The 24,685-nt window shown below is 38.7% G+C and overlaps 1 protein-coding gene and 1 long non-coding RNA gene across 19 annotated transcripts in view; one reads left to right on the forward strand and one right to left on the reverse strand.

The window, feature by feature from the left end:
- Positions 1-24,685, reverse strand: part of TNRC6B (trinucleotide repeat containing adaptor 6B) — a 153,370-nt gene that overhangs the window by 87,731 nt on the left and 40,954 nt on the right. For 9 of the 18 annotated variants that reach the window (XM_055809127.1, XM_055809145.1, XM_055809146.1 and 6 more), the window contains one exon: positions 18,909-18,976. The exons of 2 other annotated variants lie outside the window; for them this stretch is intronic. In XM_055809127.1, coding sequence (XP_055665102.1) covers positions 18,909-18,976 — 68 coding nt within the window. Of the gene's footprint in view, positions 1-1,829; positions 1,899-2,472; positions 2,494-2,946; positions 3,167-9,301; positions 9,429-18,908; positions 18,977-24,685 lie in introns of those variants that run through there. 7 more of the 18 variants (XM_055809148.1, XM_055809147.1, XM_055809136.1 and 4 more) reach the window with 6 other exon arrangements.
- Positions 3,278-24,422, forward strand: LOC106112512 (uncharacterized). Its single transcript, XR_008747921.1, has 3 exons — positions 3,278-3,411; positions 18,764-18,875; positions 24,123-24,422. It is a non-coding gene; the product is annotated as an uncharacterized LOC106112512 (long non-coding RNA).

Raw genomic sequence — 24,685 nt, forward strand, 5'->3', positions numbered from 1 at the left:
GAGAAAGAGGCTTATAAAAAGCCACTGAAAGTAAGCATACTGATTTTTCAGACACTTGTTTTCCCTGAATTTTTCTCCCATTAAAACTACAGACTCCTGTATAGCAAAGCTCAATAGTAATAAGGCTTTTCTTGTCAATTATTTCTCAAGAATCTCTTAGATGTAGTGCAAAAAACTCCAGGGGCTCTGCTGACTACAGACTTCACTGTAGTTTTCAACTTACTAAAACAGTCTGCTTTGGAAAGAGACCGATTCCTGTAGATACCAATAACAATCGACATACAAATGCAAACAGAAAAATCAAATAAAGCTTCCGAACCCAGTGTCATCACTCTAAACTGAATGAAGCAAAAAAGGCTCCACCACCCTAACACTTCTGCAAGCTTCAGATAGGAACTGCAGCTCTAGTCAAGTCTCAAAACATTTTGAAGTATTTTGTTCCCTTCATACTGCAGGAACATACTGAATGCAAACAGCACTGACAACTGCCCAGACCCGCACATTTAAAATCCTACCATTTCACAAGCTGCAGCGTCCTCAACACACCAGATTTGATAATTGGTCCTTCCTATCCACAGTGTAGTGTCTCACAAAACTACTTAAATCTTTGACAGACTCCATATTGGAATAATTTCTATTCTGCTCAACAGCTGCTTTTTGTCTGTCCAGAACAGCATCTACAGCTATGAGCAGTTGCAGTTATTATAAAATATCCTGTATTCAATCTTCCCAACAATCAAGCTATACTAACATTTACATCATTTGGAAGTAAGCGACTGTAATGCATGAAGGCAAAAAATACACAGGAAAGGCGACTATTTTTCTCAAGTGCAGATTCTGGGAAGGGTACAACCTGCAATAATGCCAACTCTAACAAAATTTAGGTTTTCATTACTTCCTCAGTTCAACAATCCTATGGTACAGCAATTACCATGTAAACTACAAATTGAGGTTTAGGTCCAGTAAATGCCAAATCTGAGAAAACTACTACTTCATATTGCATTTGAAAACAGTTCTAATGTCTAATTAAGATTGTCAATCAACAGGTATATTGAACATATTCTGGCTACATCAGAATCTCCACTAAGCCCAAGAAGGTTTTGAATATCAAAAGCCATCAGGCTGCATCAGGTCAAAGACACAGAACATTTTTACAGTATTTCTCACACATATACATGCCAGTAACACCAGGATGGAATCTGGTAAGGTCATTAACCCTAAACAGGGAGAACATATTATTTCAGGTATGACCTGGGTTATACATTACTATTAAACTTTTTAAGACCAAAATTATCAGCATGATACACTGTATCAAATTTGTGTGGAGTTTTTATTAGCTTGCTCTAACTTAAAATAAAAATCACACCTTTAATTTCCACGAGAAACAATATACTGCAGAATTATTTCAAATATTTGCGAGCCAGTGGAGCAGGAAGCCAGCGGGGGGGCTGGGAAAAGCCCTGATATATACTACTACAAGATTATCATGAGGACAGTCAGATGTATTTTCAGTAAAGGTATCCAAATCTGTCTCCTCCATTTGTGTTTAACTGTATAGCTGTAAAGCCACAAAGAAATACAAAATATAACCCATCCTGTCAGTTTACAAAGTTGACCTGCTAACCATAACCAATGCACACATACACTGCAATGGGAAAGTACATTCACATGATTATTCACATAATAATCTGCTGCTTAAATACCCAGCTACAAAAAGAAAAATATCGTAGTACAAGGCCTATCAGGAAGGGGTGAAGAATAATGTATACCACCATGGAGAATTTTCTTCACTTAACCTTACTGAAAGGCGCATTACATCACACTCTTACAATGCAGGAGGAGGGGCCTGTTCTCAGAAAGCAAGCTTCAGCTATTCCCCTTTAATTTTCTGCTTGGTTCTGGAGGGAGATGCAAAAATAACTTGAATTTAATTTTTTAGTAACATAGAAGACTGGAAAAAAAGCGAGAAAACACAGCTTTTTACCTACATTTACTAGCGTGCAGATCAACACTTGTTTTATAAAGAATGCACAGCAAAGGTGTAGAGAACATCTGCAGTACCCAGCACCTTACGTTTGCAAGCTTGCAAGCGTGCATTCCTAAATATCTGCCCCGCATATCATCACCCGCTAGACCCGCTAAGCAAAGAAGGGTCGCCTCACTTCGAGACCACTGGACACGATAGGTCCAATTTTCAAGCCGGCACCACCTCGCACGCCTAGCTGGCGTTAGCTCCCGATGCCATGTTTCTGGGGCAGGAGCATTAGGTCCCAACGCCGGCCGAAACGGCGGGTCTGCCCGCTACGGGGAGGGGGAGGGGAGCGGCAGCCCGAGCCCGCGCAGGAGCCCGGCGGCGGCGGCGGCGCGCGCTCCGCTCGGCAGCGCTTCGGCAGCGCGGGAGCCCTCCCAGCCCCGACCCGCACCGGGCGCCGTACGTTTGGGTGGCGGTTTTAGGGATTTTTCCTTTCTCACCAGGAAGGATGGCTCGGTGAGAACACTTCCCCATCCGTCCCTCGTCGGACCCAGCAGCAGAAAGAATGCAAACCCATTTTTATATATGCAAATTTTTGCAGCAGATTTAAGACCTTCGGATGCTGTGGGGCAGAAATCACTGTTTAAGCCTCTATTTAAATAAAACAAGAATTTCAGTACTATCTTGTACTTCAGCAGCTTGGAAAACATAAACGATCTTCTGCAATTTGCCTAAGTGTTTTAAATTACATATCTCTTCAAAATCCACATACACTTCTACGGAGCCCTCCCTTCTAAAAAGCCCTAAAAATCCACTAAAAGTGCTTTACACGTAAAACCAGACAACATCTGAAGCAAGTATTTGTGCTAGAGAAAACGCCTCTGCAAAACCACGGATGAAAACCGTCAGCTCAGGCTCTTAAAATTTACTGATAGGTAAAAACAATAATAAAAAAATATAAATGTACCACTAACCTCATAAAGTGCAGCAGTGCTTAAATCCAGCGAGTTGAGGCATACAAGGTAGAAATGGAAATGAAAAAAGATCCAAAAATGATTTTGTGTTTGTTTTGTTTTTGTTTGGTTTTTTTATTATTATTATTATTCTTATTTCAAATGTTCAGAAACCAGCAGAGACTCTGTCGGCCATTTTGGCTTGAACTCCCTCACTCTCTCTCTCCCTCCCTCCCTCTCTCTCCCTCTTGCTCTCTCTAAAGGAAGAAGCTTTTTGTGACCTTCAAATAGAGGCAGGTCATGTGACTCCAGGCAGGCTGTCAATCACGAGACGGGGCCGGCCTACTTCCTGCCTTAAAGGGACAGCACCCTGCCGGCACCGGGGGACAACTTCTCCCCGCAAGCAGCGCCGTCCTGACGCGCACTCCACCCGTTTGATTCTTCTCCGTTCACCATGCCAAGGCCACACGAGAAAGGGTGAAACTGGTGAGCCGTGAGTACATGAGAAACTCTGCTGGAGCTTTTCTCTTTAAAATTAGATTTAAAAAAAAGTAGCCAATTATGCTAATTCCACATTAAGGTTGCAGAACTGATAAACGGTGAATGATGAAATGTGTAAGTCCCACTAACCACACACACTCTTCTGTGGTGCACCGGGAGACTGATGACCCCAGCACTTCCCTCGAGGGGAAACCACATTTTAAGAAGCACTCCGTCCTGATTCAAGGACAAGAAGTTCATCTTCAGTCCACAATTAATCCAGGCTGTAACCAGACTGTCTACACGACATGCACACATGAACCTGAGGTCCAGGTTCAGACGCACGAACACCTGCCTGCAGGACAGCAGAGCAAACTCTGTCTCTCCTTGACTGTTTTCAGTCTCGGGCTGCAACTCAATCATCAGGCACACATCTGATAGTCTCTCCCCACCATTTCCACAGATAAATGGTCAGACAGTTGAAAGACAGAGTCCCAGCATCTTGCAACATAAAAAAAAATAACCCTGCAGGATGTTTCCAGACATCACCTCGAATGTGCAGAAACAGTAAAGAATAAAGTTCAGAAACAGGATATGGTAAGGCACGTATGATTCTGCTGGCAGGAGAGCTGCTCCTGAGCCAGACCAACACAGGTCACAATCACCTGAACTGACCGTGAATGGAACCGTGCTCGCTGAGACAACTGACAGCGGCCTGGGAGGCTCAGCGGAACACTCAGGATCAAACCCTTACACACACAGATTTTAAACTCTGTGCAGTTTTGCACTATAACTATGTAGAAAGTAAAAAAGACTATACTAGCAGTCAAAAAACACTGAAGAATGAAACTAACTTGAAAAGTCACGGGAGGGCACTCCGTAGGAATGAATTTGGGCGGGTCAGAAGCTGCACATCTTAGGAGTGAGAATAAAAATCATTAGTGTATATTATATAATACTACATAAGTCATTGGCTAAACATCATCAGGAGGCTATGAATTGCTAATATGGCTCAGGTTTTGACATTGTTTGTTCCTACTACCTTTGTGGTAAGGTACAGAAAACTCTCAGACAGGGATTCCCCCCACTGTTGATTTCTTCAACAGAACTGCCCTGTAACCACCCCTACATCTATCTCTGCAGGCTCATGAAACTCTGGAAATAGCTAATGCATACTGCATTAACAGTTACTTGATGAAATAAAAGCAGTTAGATGCTAGCTATTCAGGTTGCTCTGTCTAAACCAGAGCAGAGAATCGGCCTGCTGGAATTAGCAGTGCTAACAGCTTGCACTGCTTCGTGGCAGGGCTAATCCAAACATGGCAATTTAGGAAATGTGGTGAAATCTCAGGGAATATGCTCTTATTTGTGGCAAGACCCAAAAAGAACACAATTGCTCTGAATATCTAACACAAAATCCAAACGACTGCTAGGGATCTGATTTACACAAAGTTTCATAAAAGCGAATATATACATATGAAAAAGCTATTCCCCTTCTAAAAATTATATCAAGTATTGCAGCTGCATGTTCTATACATGTTCACACTGATTATGACAGTATGTACTAAGATACAGATAATTTTACTTCCTCAAAAGCCAAATTGTTTTATTCAGACTTATAAATCCTCTTAATTTCAGTAGGGCTTGCCAGCCCTCCATTCTGAAGTCCTGGAAGCTTTTACCTCAAGGAGTTGATAATACTGTGATGACTTTAAGCAACCAGCATGCACTTGAGTTGCTGTGTATCAAGTGCAGATCACTGCTCTAAAATTTCACCTTGTCAAGTGTTCTATTGATAAAGCTTTTTTTAATCAGAAAACTTTTTTGGGGACAAGCAAATAACCAGTGAACCAAAAACATTTAAGGAGGCCAGTATGGGCAATTCTTAAACAACTGTAGCATGGATAAAATGTTTTGGGTTATTTAGTTCTGTTAAAAATGATGGACTATGGGCCTAACTTTTACCTTGACTAGTTTGTCTTCCATAAAAAAATCATGGTCTCCAGTTGACAAGATGAAAACTATCCATTTTGCCTCCTATAAAATTGTATTTCAAAACAACTCCAAAATCTTAATTTTAACATATAATAAATTAAATAAATGCTTTAACTGAATTTTTTCAACTAAGCTAACAACGGAAACATACCTCCTTATTTATCAATTCCCATTAGCCTATTGGTTAAGATGGCTCACAAAACATTAGGCGTTTTTGTTTTAGTTTGGGGTTTATTTGTGCTTTTGTTTGTTTATTGTTGTTCTTCCCTGGGGGAGGGTGGGGTTTTTTTGTTGTTTTGTTTTTAAAATGTAGCATTTCCCCAACCAGAATTGTGGAAGCACAGCACAGTAGTTCAGAAAACAATGTAGCATAAAAAATACACAGCACACACAAAAACTGCACATGCCTTTTCAGAGGGCAATTGCACTTTAAAACCTAACCATTAAACTTTCTGATACTAACAGTGCTGTTAAGAGCTAGTGTTAATAGGTTATATCCTTGTTATGTGCTACTAACTTATCTGATTACAAACACTTCATTTCTAAGCACCTTCCATCTGAGGATCATAAAGCACTTTAAAAACTTTAATGAAGCTTCACAGTGCTCCTATGAGGACAGTATCCAGTATGAGCAGACATATACACACACACACGCACATTAAGAGAGATGCTTACAATCACGGATTCTCAGTGCTCATATCTCAATTGAGACAGGAGAGGAGTGGGGTTTTTTAATTCACATTAAGCTGCCCAGTGGTTGTAACAGCTCATCTTTTCTGATAACCTTTTGATAAAAATCAATAAATTAGCCTTCAACATTATGTAGACAGGCATGCTCCAGTGTCCACTAGACGAGCATAGGTATCAACTCTACCCTCCAGTTCTCATCTCGGAAAGGAGACCTGGTCTGTCTGATCTGTAGATCTTTACTCAGCTTTAAAAGGATTTGAGTTCATCCAGTCCTGCAAAACTCCCTGTCTCATGAGCTAGTATTTTGTTTGGGCTTTAAGTCCTACAGTTTGATGCCATATCTTACTTATTTTGAAGGCCGTGCCCTCACCATCCTACAACACTGGACTCCACCCACTGGGCTTTCTACATTGCCCATACATATGTGGCAATACATTTAAGACATTTTATTCCCTTATAAAGTTCTTAATTGCTGATACTGTGAAAGCAAAAAAGCCAGTTCAGCTCCTCCTAGCAATTCCTCAGCAGAAACCTCAAACATTAACAAGTTTCTCATAGCATGAATGCCTTCTCACCAACTGTTCTTGCTCCTGCTGGTGAAGAATTTGCTTCCTGAAGTCTAAGAGGCAAAAAGGCAGATTTTTTTTTTTTTTTTTTTTTTTTTGCTAAAGTGAACTGAAGCCTACATGCCCTCTTATCCCACTGCAGCTCATTAGTTTGATTCCCTAGATCTCCCACCCCCCCAACCCCAGAAGGGGCATGCATCAACAGATACAAGATAGACAATTGGACACTGATTCTTCCCCAGCTCCCCAACCAGTGGACCAACTGACCTCAATTACAATCCTAGCCAGCACACCTCTTCAAGTTAACAGGGATCAGAAAGGTCCCTTTTTCTTTCCTGAGATGAAGTTGAAGGTGTAACAGGGACATATATGTGAGGGCTAGGTTACAGAGCTGCATAATTTCTAATAATAAAAAACAAGCACAGAAACCCTTAAATTAAGGAACAGTATTAAGACACTTAACTATTCCTTGTGTGCTCTACCAACTGCCATATGAATTATTTCAAGAGAACAATTAAAAACATTAAGGTTAGCACCAGGAGTTCAAAGCATCTTGCTTCCTACACTTGGTAACAACTAGGAACAGGCATCTCAGACCTGGATAACAATAGTTCAGATCACTTCTTTATTTTCTCTGAACAGAGATGCTGAATGACCAATGCTTCTGAAACATGAAGATGATATCTCAGTCCGGCAGTATCAATATATTATTTTCTTTAAAGTCTTCACAGCAATTGCACATAAGCCATTGTGCAAGAGATATGACCTCTCCTTCTGCAGGAGTGCAAAACTTTAAAATGTTTAAGCATTCTTCAATGACAAAATACTGATTCCTAAGGACTCACCCCCCTTCACATTGAGTGAGTAGTGAAACAATTTATGGTGCAGAATTGTGAGAACAGCACTTGACAGGGGTTTTTAACTACAGTAACCAAAAGTATAATTTAAACTCTTCAGACAAAAATACCATTATGAAAAGCATCTTACAAAGGAAAAGCTCGCTCTACTTCTGAAAAGGTTACAATAGCTTTTGCATCCCTTACACAGACACCTACCAACACATTTTAGGAATGAGCATACTACCATTATTATTCAAAACTTACATGGCAACAGTGCTTTGGAGCCACATGAAAGCTCAGATCTCATTCATATCTTGCCAGGGACAAAATAAAGAATACAAGGCATGCAAACTTCATAGCGTATGAAATTTAAGAACTATACATGACTTCAAGGCCAAGCCAGAATTCTGACCATATACATTAATGAAGAGCTCACAGAAAGACGACGAGTCAGAAGGAAAACTTCATTCATCAAACTTTGGGAACACCCACTTTTCCACCTATTTTTTCTTCAGTCTGCCACAATACTTTCCGTAGCTGTTCAACCTATAAATAATCCACCACTATGCCTTCACTTCAGTCTCAAGTGCCCTTTCCAACCTGGATAAAGATGAAGCTTTCTAGCTGCCTTGTAACAAAGTTGTTCCACGAACAATGGAACTGAAAACTCATTTCCTGTGAATCTCCATCACACAACACCAAACTACCACACTAAACCCAGCTTCCTGCACAGCCAGTCTCCTTTGATACCAAGGCTCTACCAGTATATTGAGCTCTATGTACATCTCTTCCCATAACTTCTTTTTACCTCTTTCAGTATCTGGGCAAAAAATAGTATATGCTGCAGCTAATCCCAAAACACACATGATGATTAGCTATTAACAGACATAACCAGAACAGATAATCTTTTGCTTTGTCCTAAGCCCTTCTTTTAGTGAGGATATGGTGCTTACGGACATGGTTTAGTGATGGACTTGATAGTCCTGGGTTAACAGTTGGACGTGATGATCTCAAAGGATTTTTCCAACCTAAATGATTCTATGAAATTAATTTTGGTCTCTCCTCCAGGCCTTTACTAAAGTTTAACATATTGGTAATTACAACTATACTGTAATTTCTTACCCTTCTACCTTACTCGACCAAAACTGGCCAAGAGACTCTGAAACTTACCTTGGAAAGATACAGACATGGAAAGTAATTGCACAAGACTTAACTACTCTAGGAATTGAAATGAACTGACCCCAAATATCTTAACCCATTTGATCAAGTCCCCCTCTAAATACTGAATGAGTTTTTACACCCATATCCTTGGAATTAAACTACTATTCCTAGATGTTGGTTAACCTGCTCCTTACTATCATCTCAAAAGCTTCTTGACTTTGGAGACTATAATCCTACCCTAACAGGTCTTCCTCTTCCGTTTCTATAATCCTATAAACTGCCAAAATATCAGTGAAATAAAAAAAGTTTATCCATTTTATGCAATTCTATCTATGCCAGTGAAAAGATAATACTTCTTTCAAATAAAGAGAAGTTCAGGGAAATGGTATAGGATATCACTCCACCCATATATACAGCAAGTGGCTGCTTTCTAATTGTTTACAGCATGTGAATTACTATACCAGTTAGATGATTAACCGACATTCTATCAACAATAGCTGTTACTATGCATTTCAAAAAGAGTAATAACCTCACTGGTTAAATCCTTCTTTCCCTCTGTTTAAGCCTTGAAGCTGTAAACATTTTAAAAAAATAGCAGCAAGCATCTTCATCTGCCAATGTTAGAATATTTAATTAAAAACTTACCTTTCATATCTATAAACACTTTACCACAATGGGACCTCTTATTATATGGAGCCTTTAGACGCGCTTCTGCTGAAATTCAGTATACTCACTCAGGTTTAGTCTGCTCATGCAAAGCATTATGGGAGATCTCACAAAAAAAAGACAAGGAAGATTTTTTAACTGAAAGAGTTGTCTTATTCTAGTCCATTTACCCCTCCCCCCCCCCCTTTTTTTTTTTCACCTAAAAGGAAGCTATACTGCACTTAAGATTTTATTTTTTAATTCTTATTCCTTCATGGAGAGATAGACCTCTCTACAAATTGTTCTAACTTGCCTTTAGTTTTAGTTTGGGGAGTTCAATCACAAGCCCGGAAACCTCTGAGCAAAGGAATTTCTGGCATCTTGGTTGGAGCTGGCACCAACCCATTTTCCTTTGTTCTCATTAAAGGAACGATAATATGCTAAGTTAAATAAATAAATAAAAAACAAAACCAAAACCACACCCCAAAGTAAAAGCAGAATACAAAAGGAATGCATATTCAGTGGATTACTGTAAAAGAAGATTTCCCTAATTCGACTCATTTTTCTAATAAAAGCACTATTTATTGCTGCAAAAATCTGTAAACTGATCTTTCCAAGTGACTTGAACATCTTCCCTAAGTAATTTGCCTTCTTCATGTACAGCCCTTCAGTTTGAAATGTCAGGAAAAGAACAGCTAGCTATCTGTGCAGAAAATTCTACAAGCTGTAGCTGTCACAAGTACTCAAATGCATACAATAACCTAAAAACAGTATGAACCCCAAATACGATCAGCTTTGACGAAGAACAAAGAGTCCAGCAAATTTCACCTATCTAAGTACCAGTAAAAGAAACCATACCAGCTCTCCAGATCACAGCATGTCAGAGAGGCGATGCCATTTAAAAGCTCCCAAATATCTCTGTAAACAAGTTTTTAATTCGTACCATGCTGACCACAGAGCACAGTATTTTTAGCCATACAAAGTAAGTTATATCTTCAACATGGAATGAAGAACTTGCTTTTTTTCTTCTCTCCCCTTCTTGAACCAATAATGGTCCCTCTCTGAAGGGTCTAGATGGGATCTGCAACTTAGAACCCAAGTTCTTGGACTTTTAAGACCATTTACCTTTTTTATCCTTTAACCTCTGATATCTCTAAGCCACAGTGGATAGCCACCAACATTTCTACTTTCTGGACACCGGAAACAACAAGAGAGCACAAACTCTAATATAGCATACATCCATTAGACACTTTTTCCCTTCCCCTCTTTATCTCCTTGAAAGGAAGATTCAACCATTCATCTGGGTGTATACACAAAAAATACCAAAGACTTGAAGAATGCATTTGTTCTTTGGAGAGAATGAAGCAGAGGGAAAAAAGCACTAAGTAACCTAAATTGGATGCAAAAAGAAAAAAAAAGGTTTTAGGACTGTGCTTCATAACATTTATGATCCCACTGACTTGTGCTAACAATCCAGTAAGTGAATCCTTAGCAAATCAAAATGTGTGGCACTAACTTGGCGTAGATACCACAGAAATCCCTCTAGATTAAAATGTATTTTTACATTAAGAATATAGACAAAACACTCATTTAGACAGGGCTCAAAATTACTAACAGCCCTTAAATGATCTTGCCTGCTGTTCTTTAAGTCTGTTATCTCTCTCCCATGTAAGATATCATCCAACAGTTGCCATCTAAATAGCAATAAAATGCTGAAAGGAAAGCCATGTCCAGCCTTCTATATAAGTGATACATCAGAAGGCAGTTACCTCAAGGCAGCTCCTGATGAAATGGCAGCTTGGGAGAGGGAACAGCCACTAATCAACCAAACCTAAAAAAAAGACTTCTTGGATAATGAACTTGACATGTCAATTGTGTCCGGTAGATAGTTTGCTTCCTGGAAAGGGTCTAGAGGACGGGGGTGGAGGAGGTGGTGGTGTCTGAAATAAAGGGGCTCTAGGATTTTAGGAATTTGATCAGTATGCAAGTGCTTTCCCCTTCAAAGTACAGTAAGTTCTTTAAGACAGCAGTAAATCAGAATCCCCTCCTTTTCATGAGCAGTAAGAATTACTACTAACAGTAATAATTAGAGAAACCAATGGTATCAAGGACTGTATGTGACACTATCTAGTCTGAGTATTTTGCAATATCATATTTATAAATCAAGCAAGCTGGAATGGAAAATATACTTTTCTCTCATTTTGAAAAGACAACAAATATAAAGAAGTCTCCTGATCAGATGAGACTACAAATTCAGAAGCTGGCTTTGTGTACTTCCTACTCAGGACAAATACATGAGTGGGGGTAGAAGAGGGGGGTGGGGCATGACACCCAAATAACCTAGCTTGTTATTACCACAAGATATCTAGAAGAAAGCATTATAAAATCCTAGGGAAAAGCAGCACCAAACTACTAGAATGCACACTGTCCACAAGTCTTTTCCTCTCTCAATACTCAACAGCAGTGTAGGTTAAACACATTAGCATAGTGGGAACTTAACTTTCAAAATTGACTTTTTCTGTGATCTCCCATAGCTTCTCCCCCAGCCCCTCTCAGTCACTTGGCCTCTGTTTTTCCACATATTGAGAAAATACTTACAAAATAACAGTACACTTAATGATGTAGGTTAACTGAGGTACACAGAAAGCCTGTATCTGTTCATGACAAAATAACTCATACAGTACTACATGCTTTGCTATCTCCTAATTTATGGTTTGAAAGGGAGGAAAAAAACAACAAAACACTGAGGAGGTAACATGGGAAATCTCAAAACCCATAGAATTACAATTGAAGATATTTTCAACACTATCTTGCAGAAGTGAATACCCAATTTGAAAATTACTTTTTGCTTAGAATACTCTGATTAGAGTTCTCCTGTGGGTAATACCTCTACTTTAAGTAAAAAAAATTCAAAATATTTAAGTATAACTTTAAACTGGTAAAATACGGAAGACAATTGATGTAACTTACGGCATTTTAAAGTGCTTAAATATAAATTCTGCATGTTTTTGTTATACTGTTCAGAAGTACTGTACAGTAAAGAGTGCAAGCCAGCTTTTCCAACATTATTGACTTACCAGTCTTACAGCTAAAACACAGTTACCTCTACCGATAAAGAATTCACTGCTGTCTCATCCATTTCTACCCACTCAATTGCACAACAAAGGGCAATTCTTTTTGCTATGCCTCAGGGTCCCCTTATATACACAGGTAGGGTTGTCTTCAAATGCAAACTTGTCCTGCCACACACTCCACACTGCAGAAAGTAAAAAGCCTTCTATAACATGAAGGTAATGAAAATATTCCTTAAATCTTTGTACCAGTTTTCTTTTTAAGTTTTAGTTTAATGGTCTCCTGCCCTCAAATATCCTTTTAAATCTCCAAGACCATAAAAGTAAAAAAAAAATCAAAGTTAGAACTCTCCTATTCAAATGCCAATACCGGAGCTAGCCTGAATTATCACTGAGACTGAAGCATATTCTGACGTGCTAGCAGAACTGCAATACCCTGTGATAAAAGTGGCTGGTATGGCCACTACAGACATAGCATGTGTCTCTGTGGTGGCTTGTTAGGATGTGGGACAGAACTTGTTTGGGGACATTCCTCTAATGAGCTAATTATTCCACACACACATATAGAACAATCAGCAATGAAAAGAATCAGCTATGCCTTTACTTCCGAACATAATTGTTGATGTTTTCAAGGAAAGACATAACTTGCTATGAATTTCAACAGAATCTGGGGCAATACCCAAATTTAGGTACCCCAAAGCTGGGTTGATAATCTGAACTAGGATTTGGAGGCTACTTTGAAAATCCCAGCATCAATCTTCTCAAAAAAAAAAAACCCCAAAAAAGCTTCTGCTTAGGTTGGTATTGTCAGTAAATTAAAAGAGTGCAATGATACTCAAGACAAATCTTGATACCTTCTGTAATATGGAATGCCCTTAAAACATCAAACAAAACCACTGTTGCATTTAGCTAACTGTTTACTTTCAATTTGGTAAGACTTGTTTTATCCTACAGGGACAAAAGCTATGGCTAGGGTCCTTCAAGGGATTTTTAAATGTTAAAGAAACCCTTCAAAAGAATAACAATATCTGACATTTTCCACCAAAAAAAGCAGATATCCTCAGGATATACCTGCAGCTTTTTTTATAGTTCTCAGCAACACTATGAAAGAGTAAGATAGGTTGTTTTATGCCACTGTGGCAGTGCTATTTACATGTGGACCCAATCTGGCAGACTGCTGAAAACAAAGGAAGACTGGCCTATTAATTGGCTCCTTATTTTGAAGTACAAGGAAAGCCTGATAGAGCTTGTTTTGATTAGTTTTAAAGTGACAAAAACTAAATTGGGGGGAAGAATAATTCTGCTGTGTAAGCAAACATAGAAGTTTTAATGAAGACTGAACTAGACTTTCAGACACGCACACTGGAAGGTGAAAGGCAATGGACATAAACTGAAAAGGAAATTGTTACTAAATATTAAGAAATTTTCTTCACCATGAGGGTGATCAACCCAGCAACAGATTGCCCAGAAAGGCTCTAGAACAATCTGGACAAGCCTGATACAATTTACAAATTAGATCTAACCTTCAAATCTGGCCCTCCTTTGAGCATGTGATTGGATGAGATGACTTCCAGAGGTTCTTCCCAGCTTAAATTATATTAGTCTATCATTCCTGTTTCCAGCTTAGACCATTTTAGCTACCAGTTTCTTTTAATTGTAGTGTTACATAAATCCAGGAAGACATTGAATATTCCTGCTGAAATGTCAAAAAATAATGTAAGAGAACATTATCAAATTTAAAACAACTTTGTGATCCTCACTAGTTGCAATCTCTTCCTGGCGTTACTGCAATTTTGGAGGGTCTCGTTAAAAACTCTTGCCTCAGAATCTACACATTAAACTATCAAGCCAGGGAAAAGGCTATTTAGTAGGTCTACCCAATGACACTTTGTAAATTATGTAAATGATCTTGCTTTGCTATCTTTCTTACAACATGAATCACTTCCAGATGTATAAATTGCCAAGACAGTTGAAGGCTCTTCTCTCCTGTCATTACAAAACAGCAGGTGGGGAATAGCCAGCTGAGTTACTTCAGAGAGCAGTAATAGCTTGGCTTACCTTGCTAGTAAACATGAGTATGAACTTGGCTCACTTTTTGGCTGAATAGTCACTGTCAAACAGACTTATTCATGTGTCAGTCAGGAATAGCAAAACATATACATTTTTCTTATTAAAAGGAGCAGTTTTTCATTACACAATTGCTTTCACTAATAGATCAAGGTGCCTAAGTTTCTGGTGGTGACAGCAGGGAATAATTTATTAGCACAGGCAGAGCTGCTAATTAATACTGCTAGAACTGGGAGCACAACCTCAATTTAAGGACTTGAGTAGAATTTTTCTACCTTTTTTGGGGTAGCACGTAAGAGAAGCTGCTCTCTGCTCATCAACAGAAATCTGTTTCAGAAAGATGTTTCTCGATCAAAGTTGCCTGTTAATCTTTGCTCTAGCAGTGAAAAAGTCAAAGACCTGTTACAACTGGTAAAGCAACAAGAAGCTACTGCCATAAAAAAATTTAAATATTTTGGGGGGAAATAATATTTACTCCTTAAGTATGGCAATTCAGGTCAACTCCTTCATAACAGATGAAAATACGAGAGAATGCCTCTAACAAAATGTCCATCTGCAATTAAACATAATTACATTGACCTTTCTCCAAACTTTTCCTTTGGGAGGAAGAGAAAGGGGTTCCCTACCAAACATACTAGTCAGAGTACTTAAAAACTGGGAAGTAACAATTTCTCAAGGAGTCCATTAGTCCTCTGCTGGAGTAAGAAGCATGGTCCAAGACGGACAATATAGGAGCTGCGAGCTGCAACTATCTGCAAGCTCCAACCAGCTGCAATAGTCCAGGCAGACTCATTTATTTTGAAGTGTAGGTTTTAGAGTAAGTGGCAGCCCTCACTGCTACACAACCATGGCAGTTTGCATAAACTGCACATCTTTCGCAGGACTTGAGATGATTATACCCATTCCATATTTTACTCATACTAAGGATTTTGAATAGGTAACTTGTCTTCATACTTAGCTTCAATTGAAATCACTTATATTCATGTTGTAAATGATCAGTTGAAGATTTCTAGAGACATGTATACAGTCTAACAGGAGAACTCCTCCCCACAAAGCTGACAGATACCAGCAGACAGCAGTTCTCAGGTATCATTCTACAGTTCAATCAAAGGATTTTAAAATACTGCAACTTTAGTACAGTAAGTCTGCCCAAAAGAACTGTTCAGTACAGAAGAAAGCTTTGCGAGACTGAAGCAGGGTTTTGTTTTTGGTTTGGTTTTTTGTTTTGTGGTTGGGGTTTTTTTTTTGGGGGGGGGGGGGGTGTGGTGTGTGTGTGTTTAATACTAGAAGGTATTACTGCAATGCCAAGTTTTTATCCTGGAGTCAAACTGAGTTGAAATACTCCGTTGCATTTCAGAAATAAAGTGCCAGAAGTCATCCATGGATGCTGGCTCCTTGTAATCCATTATGAAGCTGTACTTCAGCAAAGGAAATTTCACATGAAACTGGAGCTAGGCAAGAACTACTGCTTCCATTGAAAATCTCTCAAAAGTAACTTTTTATTTCTGTTCTTTCATTGCCCACTCAAACTGTGAGTCTCTTGGGTTGCAGTTAAATATTAAGAAATTTCTTGGTTTGTCTAGGAGGTTAACACTTGCAGACTGCTCCAGCACTCTGGGGCAAGTTAGCTTTCTTGCAGGTCAGCTGCTGAAACTGTATCTTCTGAATACTTATTTCCTCAAGAATCTCAGTACAGAGTTACCCAGATCAGGCTGCCTATGAAAGGCAATTAGATTATCATGGCCAACTTTTCAGGAAAGCAAATCAGAAGCACACAACAACAACAAAAGCCAATGGCAGCAGCACCATGCCACCTCCCAATAAAAAAACCAAAAAACCCCCATCTGCACAGCTGTAGAGGCAGTAAACTAGGAAATGTGGTAACAGCTGGAAAGGGAAGGAAGCATCTTCAGCTAGTGCAGCTATTTCTGTGGTGAACGTCTGTCTCTACAGTTAAACTTATGATCTAGTTTTCACTAACAAGCTCCAATTTTATTTCAAACCACCTAGGAGGACAACAGTAAACACAGGTATGCAGAATCACTGCAGATGGAAGGGATCTCCAAGATCATCAATCCCACCTCCCTTTGCTCAAAGTATGGTTAACTACAGCAGGCTGCTCCGAGTTGGGTCCATCTGGGGTTTGAGTATCTTAAAGGATGAAGGTTCCCTTTCTGGGCAACCTGTTCCAGAGGTCTGACCACATTTCGCAGTTCAAAAAAAAACAATTTTTTTTTTTCCTTATATTTGAGTGGAGTTCCCCGTTTTGCAGTGTATGTCCATTGCCTCTTGCTTCTTCACCAGACACCACTGTGAAGAGTTGGGCTCAGTCTTCCTTAGTCCCCTCATCAGGTATCTACACACATGGATAAGATCCTCCCCCCAAGTCTGCTCATGTCAAGGCCAAACAGTCCCAGCTCTCTCAGCTTCTCCTCCTATGTCAGATGCTCCAGTCCCTCTCTATGGCCCTTCACTAGACCCACTCCAGGATGCCCAACTAATCTCTAATGCCAGTAAGTAATAATACAAAGGGGCAATTTCAGATTTTTTTCTTTTCTTTTGAGATCTAAAGCAAAAGATCTGAAATCAAAGCAGTTTTTTGAAGTCTCTTAAGAACACAAATTACTGATCCTTTTTGTGATTATCATTTGTTTATCTCAGATGCCAGATCAACGTCACTTACAGCAAGAGGTAACAGACAATTTTGTTAGGCAGATGAAAATTTGAGATTGTAGGCAGAAAAGGATTCAAGTGACCGATTTAAATTTAAGAGCAACACCCACAATAGAATTTTGTTGGCATTATGCCACAGTTGAACAAAACAAGTACCTTCATCTCTCAGTTGCACTACTAAAATTGCACCTTTAGACTTTTATCAAAATACTAACAACATTATTAGGAGTGATACTCCTTAGGGAAGGACATGTATGACAAAATCCCAGCTGTCACCTGAATTCAAATTTCTTCATTAAAAAAAACAAAAATCCTGCCTATCACTGACCTCATATTCTCTTTCTAATAATGACAGTTCTGGAGAAGAAAGAGATGATGTTGTAAAGCACTTGAAAAGCTCTAATTAGAAATCAGGTCAACTGTAAAGCAACTCTAGTTTGCACTTGCACCTAAAATAAGACAGCAAACACAAGGCTATGATAAATCCCATACAACATCCCTCGTATTATTCACTACAATAACGTATTTTGTTAAAGTACTAGGTATCTAAAGAAACAATTCAGAGGAGCAGAAACCTAACTCCTACTTTTTATTTCTGCACTGATTTTTCTTCTGGAATTTTCTGAAATTTTCTACTTCAACAAGCTTTGTATCTTGGTACCACAGTAAGTTGGGCAGTCTGAATAGAAAGAAATAGCAGCAATTACTTAGAAGTTTGGCTTACTTCCATGATGGAAAGAATGTGCATGTTCAGCACTAGAACTTCCCTGAACTCATCCTGGCTGCCTCAGAAACATTTTCTCATTGTTGCAGAGGCAGTAGACTTAGAGTTGCTACCTTATCTAGATGGCAAGGAAGACTTTCACCCCAAGTCAAACTCCAGCCCTTCTGCTAAAAGTGTACTGCTGATCAATGAGAACTTCCTCCTTCTCATCAGGAGACATCCAATTAGACAGGGGCAGGGGGGGGGCGGGGACAACACCCCAACAAACACCCCAAAACATGAAAGTTCTGTGCTGTGGATTTCCCAAAGACCATCTTCTTGCTTGCTCCAAAAGGCAGGTCAGGAAAAAAACCCCACTTTATTATGATATCAAAATTGAATTACCATTGCAGTAACTAAGAAAAGAATATGGAAGACAACCTGCAATACTTCTAGGACAAGGCTCTGTTCTTCCCATCTGAACAAAAACCCAGGGGAAAAAACCCAACCATTACTGGATTTCAGTTTGAAATCATATGAAAAAGCCTTTTGCTAATGGAAATTGGTCATTTGCTTCTTTGATCAAGCTTCTTTCCCTAAAGCACTGTGTACCAGCATCTTAAATTGTTCATCCTTGAAAGAGCATTTTGTTTATAATTTCTGTTCCTTTATTAAAATGCGCTCTAAAGTAGTAAGGATCACATTTCAAAGAGGACCAATCTACCATATGCACACCAAAAGGAAGGCCATGGTTCTATGATATTTCACATTATTTCAGTGAAAAGCTGTATAAAAACTTCATGTACAAACACACTACCTGAGTGCCAAGCTTCCAGAATGATTATATCTTTTACAACAACTTCTGATTTACCTTCTGAAATTGCAATGCACTTTTGGTATGCTTTTAAATTTAAGGCAAATCAACATCCTGCCTTTTTTTCTTCCCAGCCACTATCCACTATTATATATGGATATTTAAGGAACCAAAAGGGTGAGCACCAAATGAACAACCAATGTTCCCAGCACATTTAAACAAGAGTGCTTCACACCATTTACTACGGTAAGGCCCTTTTTAAATAAATGTGTGACTCACTGTTTGTTTTCTTCACCAGGAGGTGGAGTCTTGCCATGCCCCTCCATTACAAAATCCTCATGTTCCATCTGCAAAGGCAAGCATTGCAGGTCAGAAATCGGTGGAGCAAAACGCACATCACCTAAAGTGGCCCTTTTGTATATGCACAAACTGAAGACACAGTGGCTGGTCCAGAACAGATCATGTAGTTTCTTAGCAACATATGTACATCTCCAGCCCCATTGCTATGGTATCATTTTACAGCACATTTTTCAGAAAATCTTACAAGGGAAAAAAGAATTATTTAATGGCTATAGCAGAAGACTATCAGTGAGGGTATCTAGATTCTAAGTTTTGCTCTGTTACGGACTTCCCTTGTCATTCTCAGTAAGTATGGCTTCTACCACTTCTTACATATAAAGCAGGAATTCAAAAAAGTTCAATCTATCAACATCTCTGGAGAAAAAAAAATCAGAATTTTCAAAGAAACTTATCAACCACAGACAGAAACTGCTGTGAAAGCACAGTACTTTGTGAAAAGTAACTTTTATATGAAAAAGACACTTTCACTGCACACACATAGCTTAGTGGGGTAAAAAAAGAGGCCTAAGGGAACCTCAAATGGATGCAATGACAACATAAGGTAGGCATTTCCTTTGGCTCACATGTTAACAGATTCCAAGGGCACTAAGGAAGTTTTCTGTTTAATTGTTTGCTTTTAAAATACAGTTTTAGCATACATTTTCAGTAATTTCTTTGGCCAGAAAGAAGAATTACATTATACTTGATCATTAATTAATTATGCACTCTTCATTTAATTACTTAATTCGGCCAGAATTTCTTGCACAGGTAGCAAAATATTCTTCTCTTTATACAAAAATTCAACACATGCACTTCGTATTTTATATAAACATCCAGATATAGCAATGCTGTACTTCATGTGAAGCCAGCAAACAGGCCACACTGCAATACTCAGTAAGTCATACAACAGAGCAACTAAATCATAATCACACATAAATCCATGATCCACTACATTAAACTGTAAAGAGGAAAGAAGCACTATTCAGTCAGTAAAGATAACATGGTTTAGTCAGTCTTTGAAGGAGTGAAAAAACCCCAAACCAAAACAAACCAAAATCCAGCAGCCACTTTCCCTTGTGCCCCTACCCTCCCCCCAAAAGAGTCAAGTTTACTCATTTGTACCTTGATCCTGTTGACAGGTCAGAAATACCAACAAAACCCATTATCTGCATACTGACATCTAACAAGGATAACAGAAACGATGTTATTTGCCTGCAAAGACACAGCCCTAAGCAAAACCACACATGAACCAAGCAACTGATGAACTATAAGGTGGTAATAACCTCTACAAGACAGATAATCAATCAAATACATCTTATTTCACATTTGCAAACATGTACCCATGCAACCCACAGTCAAAACAGCATTTTGATTTAAAAGCAATGTTTGAAAGCAAGAAAATTTTGCATTAGTTTTGTAAATAACGCAGACCTTTATCCATGTATTCCCACCATATCAGACACACTGAAACCTATTTGTACCTCAGTCCATGCCTGAATCTCAAAAACTCTTAGCATCTGGACTCAAAACTGTCTAGCTGAAGAGAGAGGTATTCAGTCCACCAATTTGTGAGGATTTTAAAACACAAGTGTGATAACCAGTAAAATAGCCAGAGATTGTGGCTGTATCACAAAACAGCAAGGTTCATGAGGGAGGTTAAGTGTTTAAGAGTTATTCTTACACAACCTGAAATCAGGAGGCATTTTAGCCTGTTGCTGGTATGAGACAAGCACAATTCATACGTTGGGTGAGCAAGGAAACAGTTTGTGGCCAGTACTGGGAAGAAAGATGAAATACAGCCTTTGGGAGTAAAGAAGCACTATATATAGCATATATAGTGCTAAACTAACAAGATTCTCATATAAAATAGAAAATCAATTTAATGAAGCTGTAGAAAAGAAGAGATCATAAAAACTGAAGTATAAAATGGCAATGATTTTAAAAGCAACAGAATCTTAGAAAGGAATAGGAAATTATTTTATTAGATCATAAACAAGAAAGTTGAATGAGAACGGAATATCTAGTAGACCACCACCAGGACAAGGCAATCACTGAAGTACTGCCAATAGAACTGTTGCTTTAATATGAATTTTATATGAAGAATGTGACATAGCTGTTCCAGACACATTATCATCTAGCATGCGTATCTAGCAAAATTACCATTTCAAAGAGAAGTGGGCAAATAATTAAGAACAACAAATCCCCTGAGCTGGAAACAAGAAGATTGTAGGTCCAGGCACAAACTCTTTTAAAGCAACTAGAAAACCCCATCTACTTTAAGAAAGGTTAGTCACTTGCTCTACTCGGACAGTAGGCAGAAGTATCTAAAATGACTAAAATATGTTATAAAAACTGAAGAGTATATGGTATGATTATGTCAGCACTGAAAAAAAGAGCTGGGCTTTGTGTAAATTACAGAAAGGCAATGACAAAGTTTCTCGAGTTCACTAAAAGTTAGTCACGGAGTGAGAAAGTACTCATGAACATGGAAACTGTACATTTTCACTGATAAAAAAGCTAATAATAAAATGCATCAAGACACTAAAAGAGGACATGAGCACTCCAAGAAATTGAGTATTAGTGAACTAGAAAAAAAAATATTTTTAGAATGGATGAACAACTAGACTGTTAGAAAACAGTTTGCTGGTCAGGCTCAGAGGATAACAGTTACTCTGTTTTATGCTGCCTGGAGGCTGGTATCAAGTCAGGTGCTGCAGGGGTCTACCCTAGGACAAGTCCATTAAACAACTTTACCAATAACTTGAAAGACTGGTAAGGTGTACTCTGGTCAGAATTTTAAGATAATACCTAACTGGGGTGAAAAGGTTCAGGCAACATGTTCAAGGGTGGGGCTGCCATTCAGATGGACCTAGACAGGCTGGAGGAACAGACCCTACAGGAACTGTATGAATTCAGTCAGGACAAACACAAAGCCCTGCACCCGAGAGGCCCCTGGCAATGATACAGGCTGCAGACTGACTGGGGAGCAGTTCCATGGAAAAGATCTTGGCAGATAGCAAGCTGATCATAAGCCAGCATGCCCTGGTAGGAAAAGTCAACAGCATCCCAGGCTTTACTAATAAGAGCCTTTCCAGACAAGGGAACCGATTACCACATCTACTTACTGCTTATTATTCCAGATATGGTCTAACACACCTCATTTGGGGCACTGTGACAGGACAAGACGCAATGAGCGTACTGTTGAAACAAGGGAAGTCCAGACTGGAGATGACTCGTCTTCACCATGAGGACAGTCAAACACTTAAAAAGATAGCTCGGAGAAATTTTGTAGTGTCCACACTTCAATGTTTTCAAGGCCAGACTGGACAAAAATACCTCATAACCTCGTCTGACCTCATAGCTGATTCTGCTTTAAGCAGGAAGCCAGACTAGAGACCTCATGAGGTCCCTTACAACCTGAATTTCCCATGAACACATAGATTCAGTAGGAGAAAAAAACCCTACCAAATTCTCAACCCAGCAAAAATCTGCATTTCAGTGTGGAAAGGTCTAAGAAAAATATCTTAGAAAGTTACATCAAAAAAACAAAAATAAAAACAACCCCCAAGAAAAAGCTAAACTATGCCAAACAGTAATACAGGAAGAAATACTGAAACTACTATAGCAGAAATATAGTATGTCTTCTTTTAGAATACTGTCTACAAGTACAGGCAGCGAAGGCTCAAAACCCCTCCACAACACTCTTAAAATGTGAAAGCTCAGAATAAAGAAAGGTCTGAAGCTGAGGGAAAATTTTACATGAATAAAATCCAACATTTGGGCTGCAGATCTCCCTCAATGCAAGACAACACGACTGAGGCATACACAAAAAAAGCACAGTTTCACAGCGTTGTAACAAGTATCACCCCTTTGCTACCACAATATAAATAAAATTGAACCCACTCACAAAAAAAAAAAAAAAAAGAGGATATACAATTATTTGGAAAATATACTATCTGTCACACAAAAAATTAGTTGTTATACAACCGACAGTTGCAACACCACATTTCACAAGTCCTTGTGGTTTTTATGTTTTATGTATCTACATGTATGAAGATTTTTTTTGTGTATTAGAGGATTACAAAATAACAGCAATAGAAGCTTTTCCATTTCTGGCAATGAGATAATTTTTACGAAGTGAAAGGGGAAAAGTTATATACATAAGATCATTCCACAGGCCTGATCCAGATCAGCAATTTTTGCATTCCTCTTTGCAGAACCTTGCCTCTAATTTTCTTTTGCTCACCTGCATATGTTAAACAATTTCATGATTAGTAATTTGCATTTTTCACTTTGAAATTTGCAGGGTTTAAAATTTTTGTTAGAAAATACCACACAGTGTATTTACTGTTCTAGAAATTCTAGAAAAAGGTTACAAAGTAATATTCATTTCCAGTTTTCCCTGACATTTAAAAGTCACTTTACTGGGTAGTTCATCTTAATTCAAGGAGATATATCTGACAAACATGATTTGTTATAAAACTAATTAATGAGCAAACTGCCCCAGTACAATTCCATGGACATTGTTTACATTTTCCTAAAACTAGTTCTTAGGCCCAGCTATCTATTTTTGAGAGCCAAAAAAGTACTTAAAAATTAAAATATTTAGGTCTTATTTTCCTAATGACAATAGTAACATCCCACTGCAGAAAGACGAGAACATGTTATTTTAAGTTTTTGATTAAATGGCTACCTGAGGATGAACTGGAGAGGAGCAGCACATAAAAGCCACAGTTAGCTGAAAAAAATTCTTCTCTGCTCCTTCACCCACGGTTCTTATAGAATTCTTATGCACGTTTCTTCCCCACAAGAGTCTCTGTGTCTCTTCACTCTCTCATCACTGTTATCATGTTGGGCACTCATTTAGTCTTATTTTTAAGGAAGCTGGAGCCCAGAGTGCTCACTCAGTTTCAGCCATACACAGCATACAGCAACCACAGCAGATCTGGTTAACTGCAAGTGTTCTGAACAGGCGTATTCTAAATCTTTAGCCTCTCTTGCCCTACACCTGTAGAAAATGCAGCTGTCATGAATATGTAGAAAGAGTGGAAGATGGAGGTAAGACAAAACTCTTGCACCTAGTGTATTCCTTCCAAGGAAAGAAGGAAAGGTGGAATGGCAGAGGATCTGAGACACTTTTGCTTCTCTTAAAAGGACTGCAGAGGGAGCCATTGATTCCAAGAGCAGGAATCAAAGGAAGCACACTCCACACCTGTTTCTCCTGGCAAACGACTGAGAAAGCTTCAAGATTCTGGCAGCTGGAAGCAGGAACCAGAAATAGACCCTTAAACAGCAGGGGGAAAGTCAATAGAAAACTTGCTTTTTTTAAAAAAAAAAGGAACCGCAAGTTGTTGAACTCTGTATTTTATTATTTCACAGCTTTTTTTCCTTAAAAATCTAGGCACTTGTGAATACCCAAATTTTGACAAAAGTTTATACATTGAATGTTCTAAAAAGTAAAAGACAAATTGTTTTAAAGTTAAAAAAGCTATTCACAATTAGACACTCAATACTTAATTTTCAGAAAATGAAATATACCAGAAGGAACCTAGACATAATAAACTATTTCTTTTTCCAGAAGTGCAACAACTGTTACTACAGTTTTATACCCCTCTTTCTAAAAATATCTACAGTAAGACCCTAATGGATTTGATTAATGAGTAAACCTAATGTGGAGTTCCTAGATAAAGTCAGCCACACTTTGGAGTGTCAGAAAG

Source organism: Falco peregrinus, chromosome 6, assembly GCF_023634155.1.
Source record: "Falco peregrinus isolate bFalPer1 chromosome 6, bFalPer1.pri, whole genome shotgun sequence".
NCBI lineage: Eukaryota > Metazoa > Chordata > Aves > Falconiformes > Falconidae > Falco > Falco peregrinus.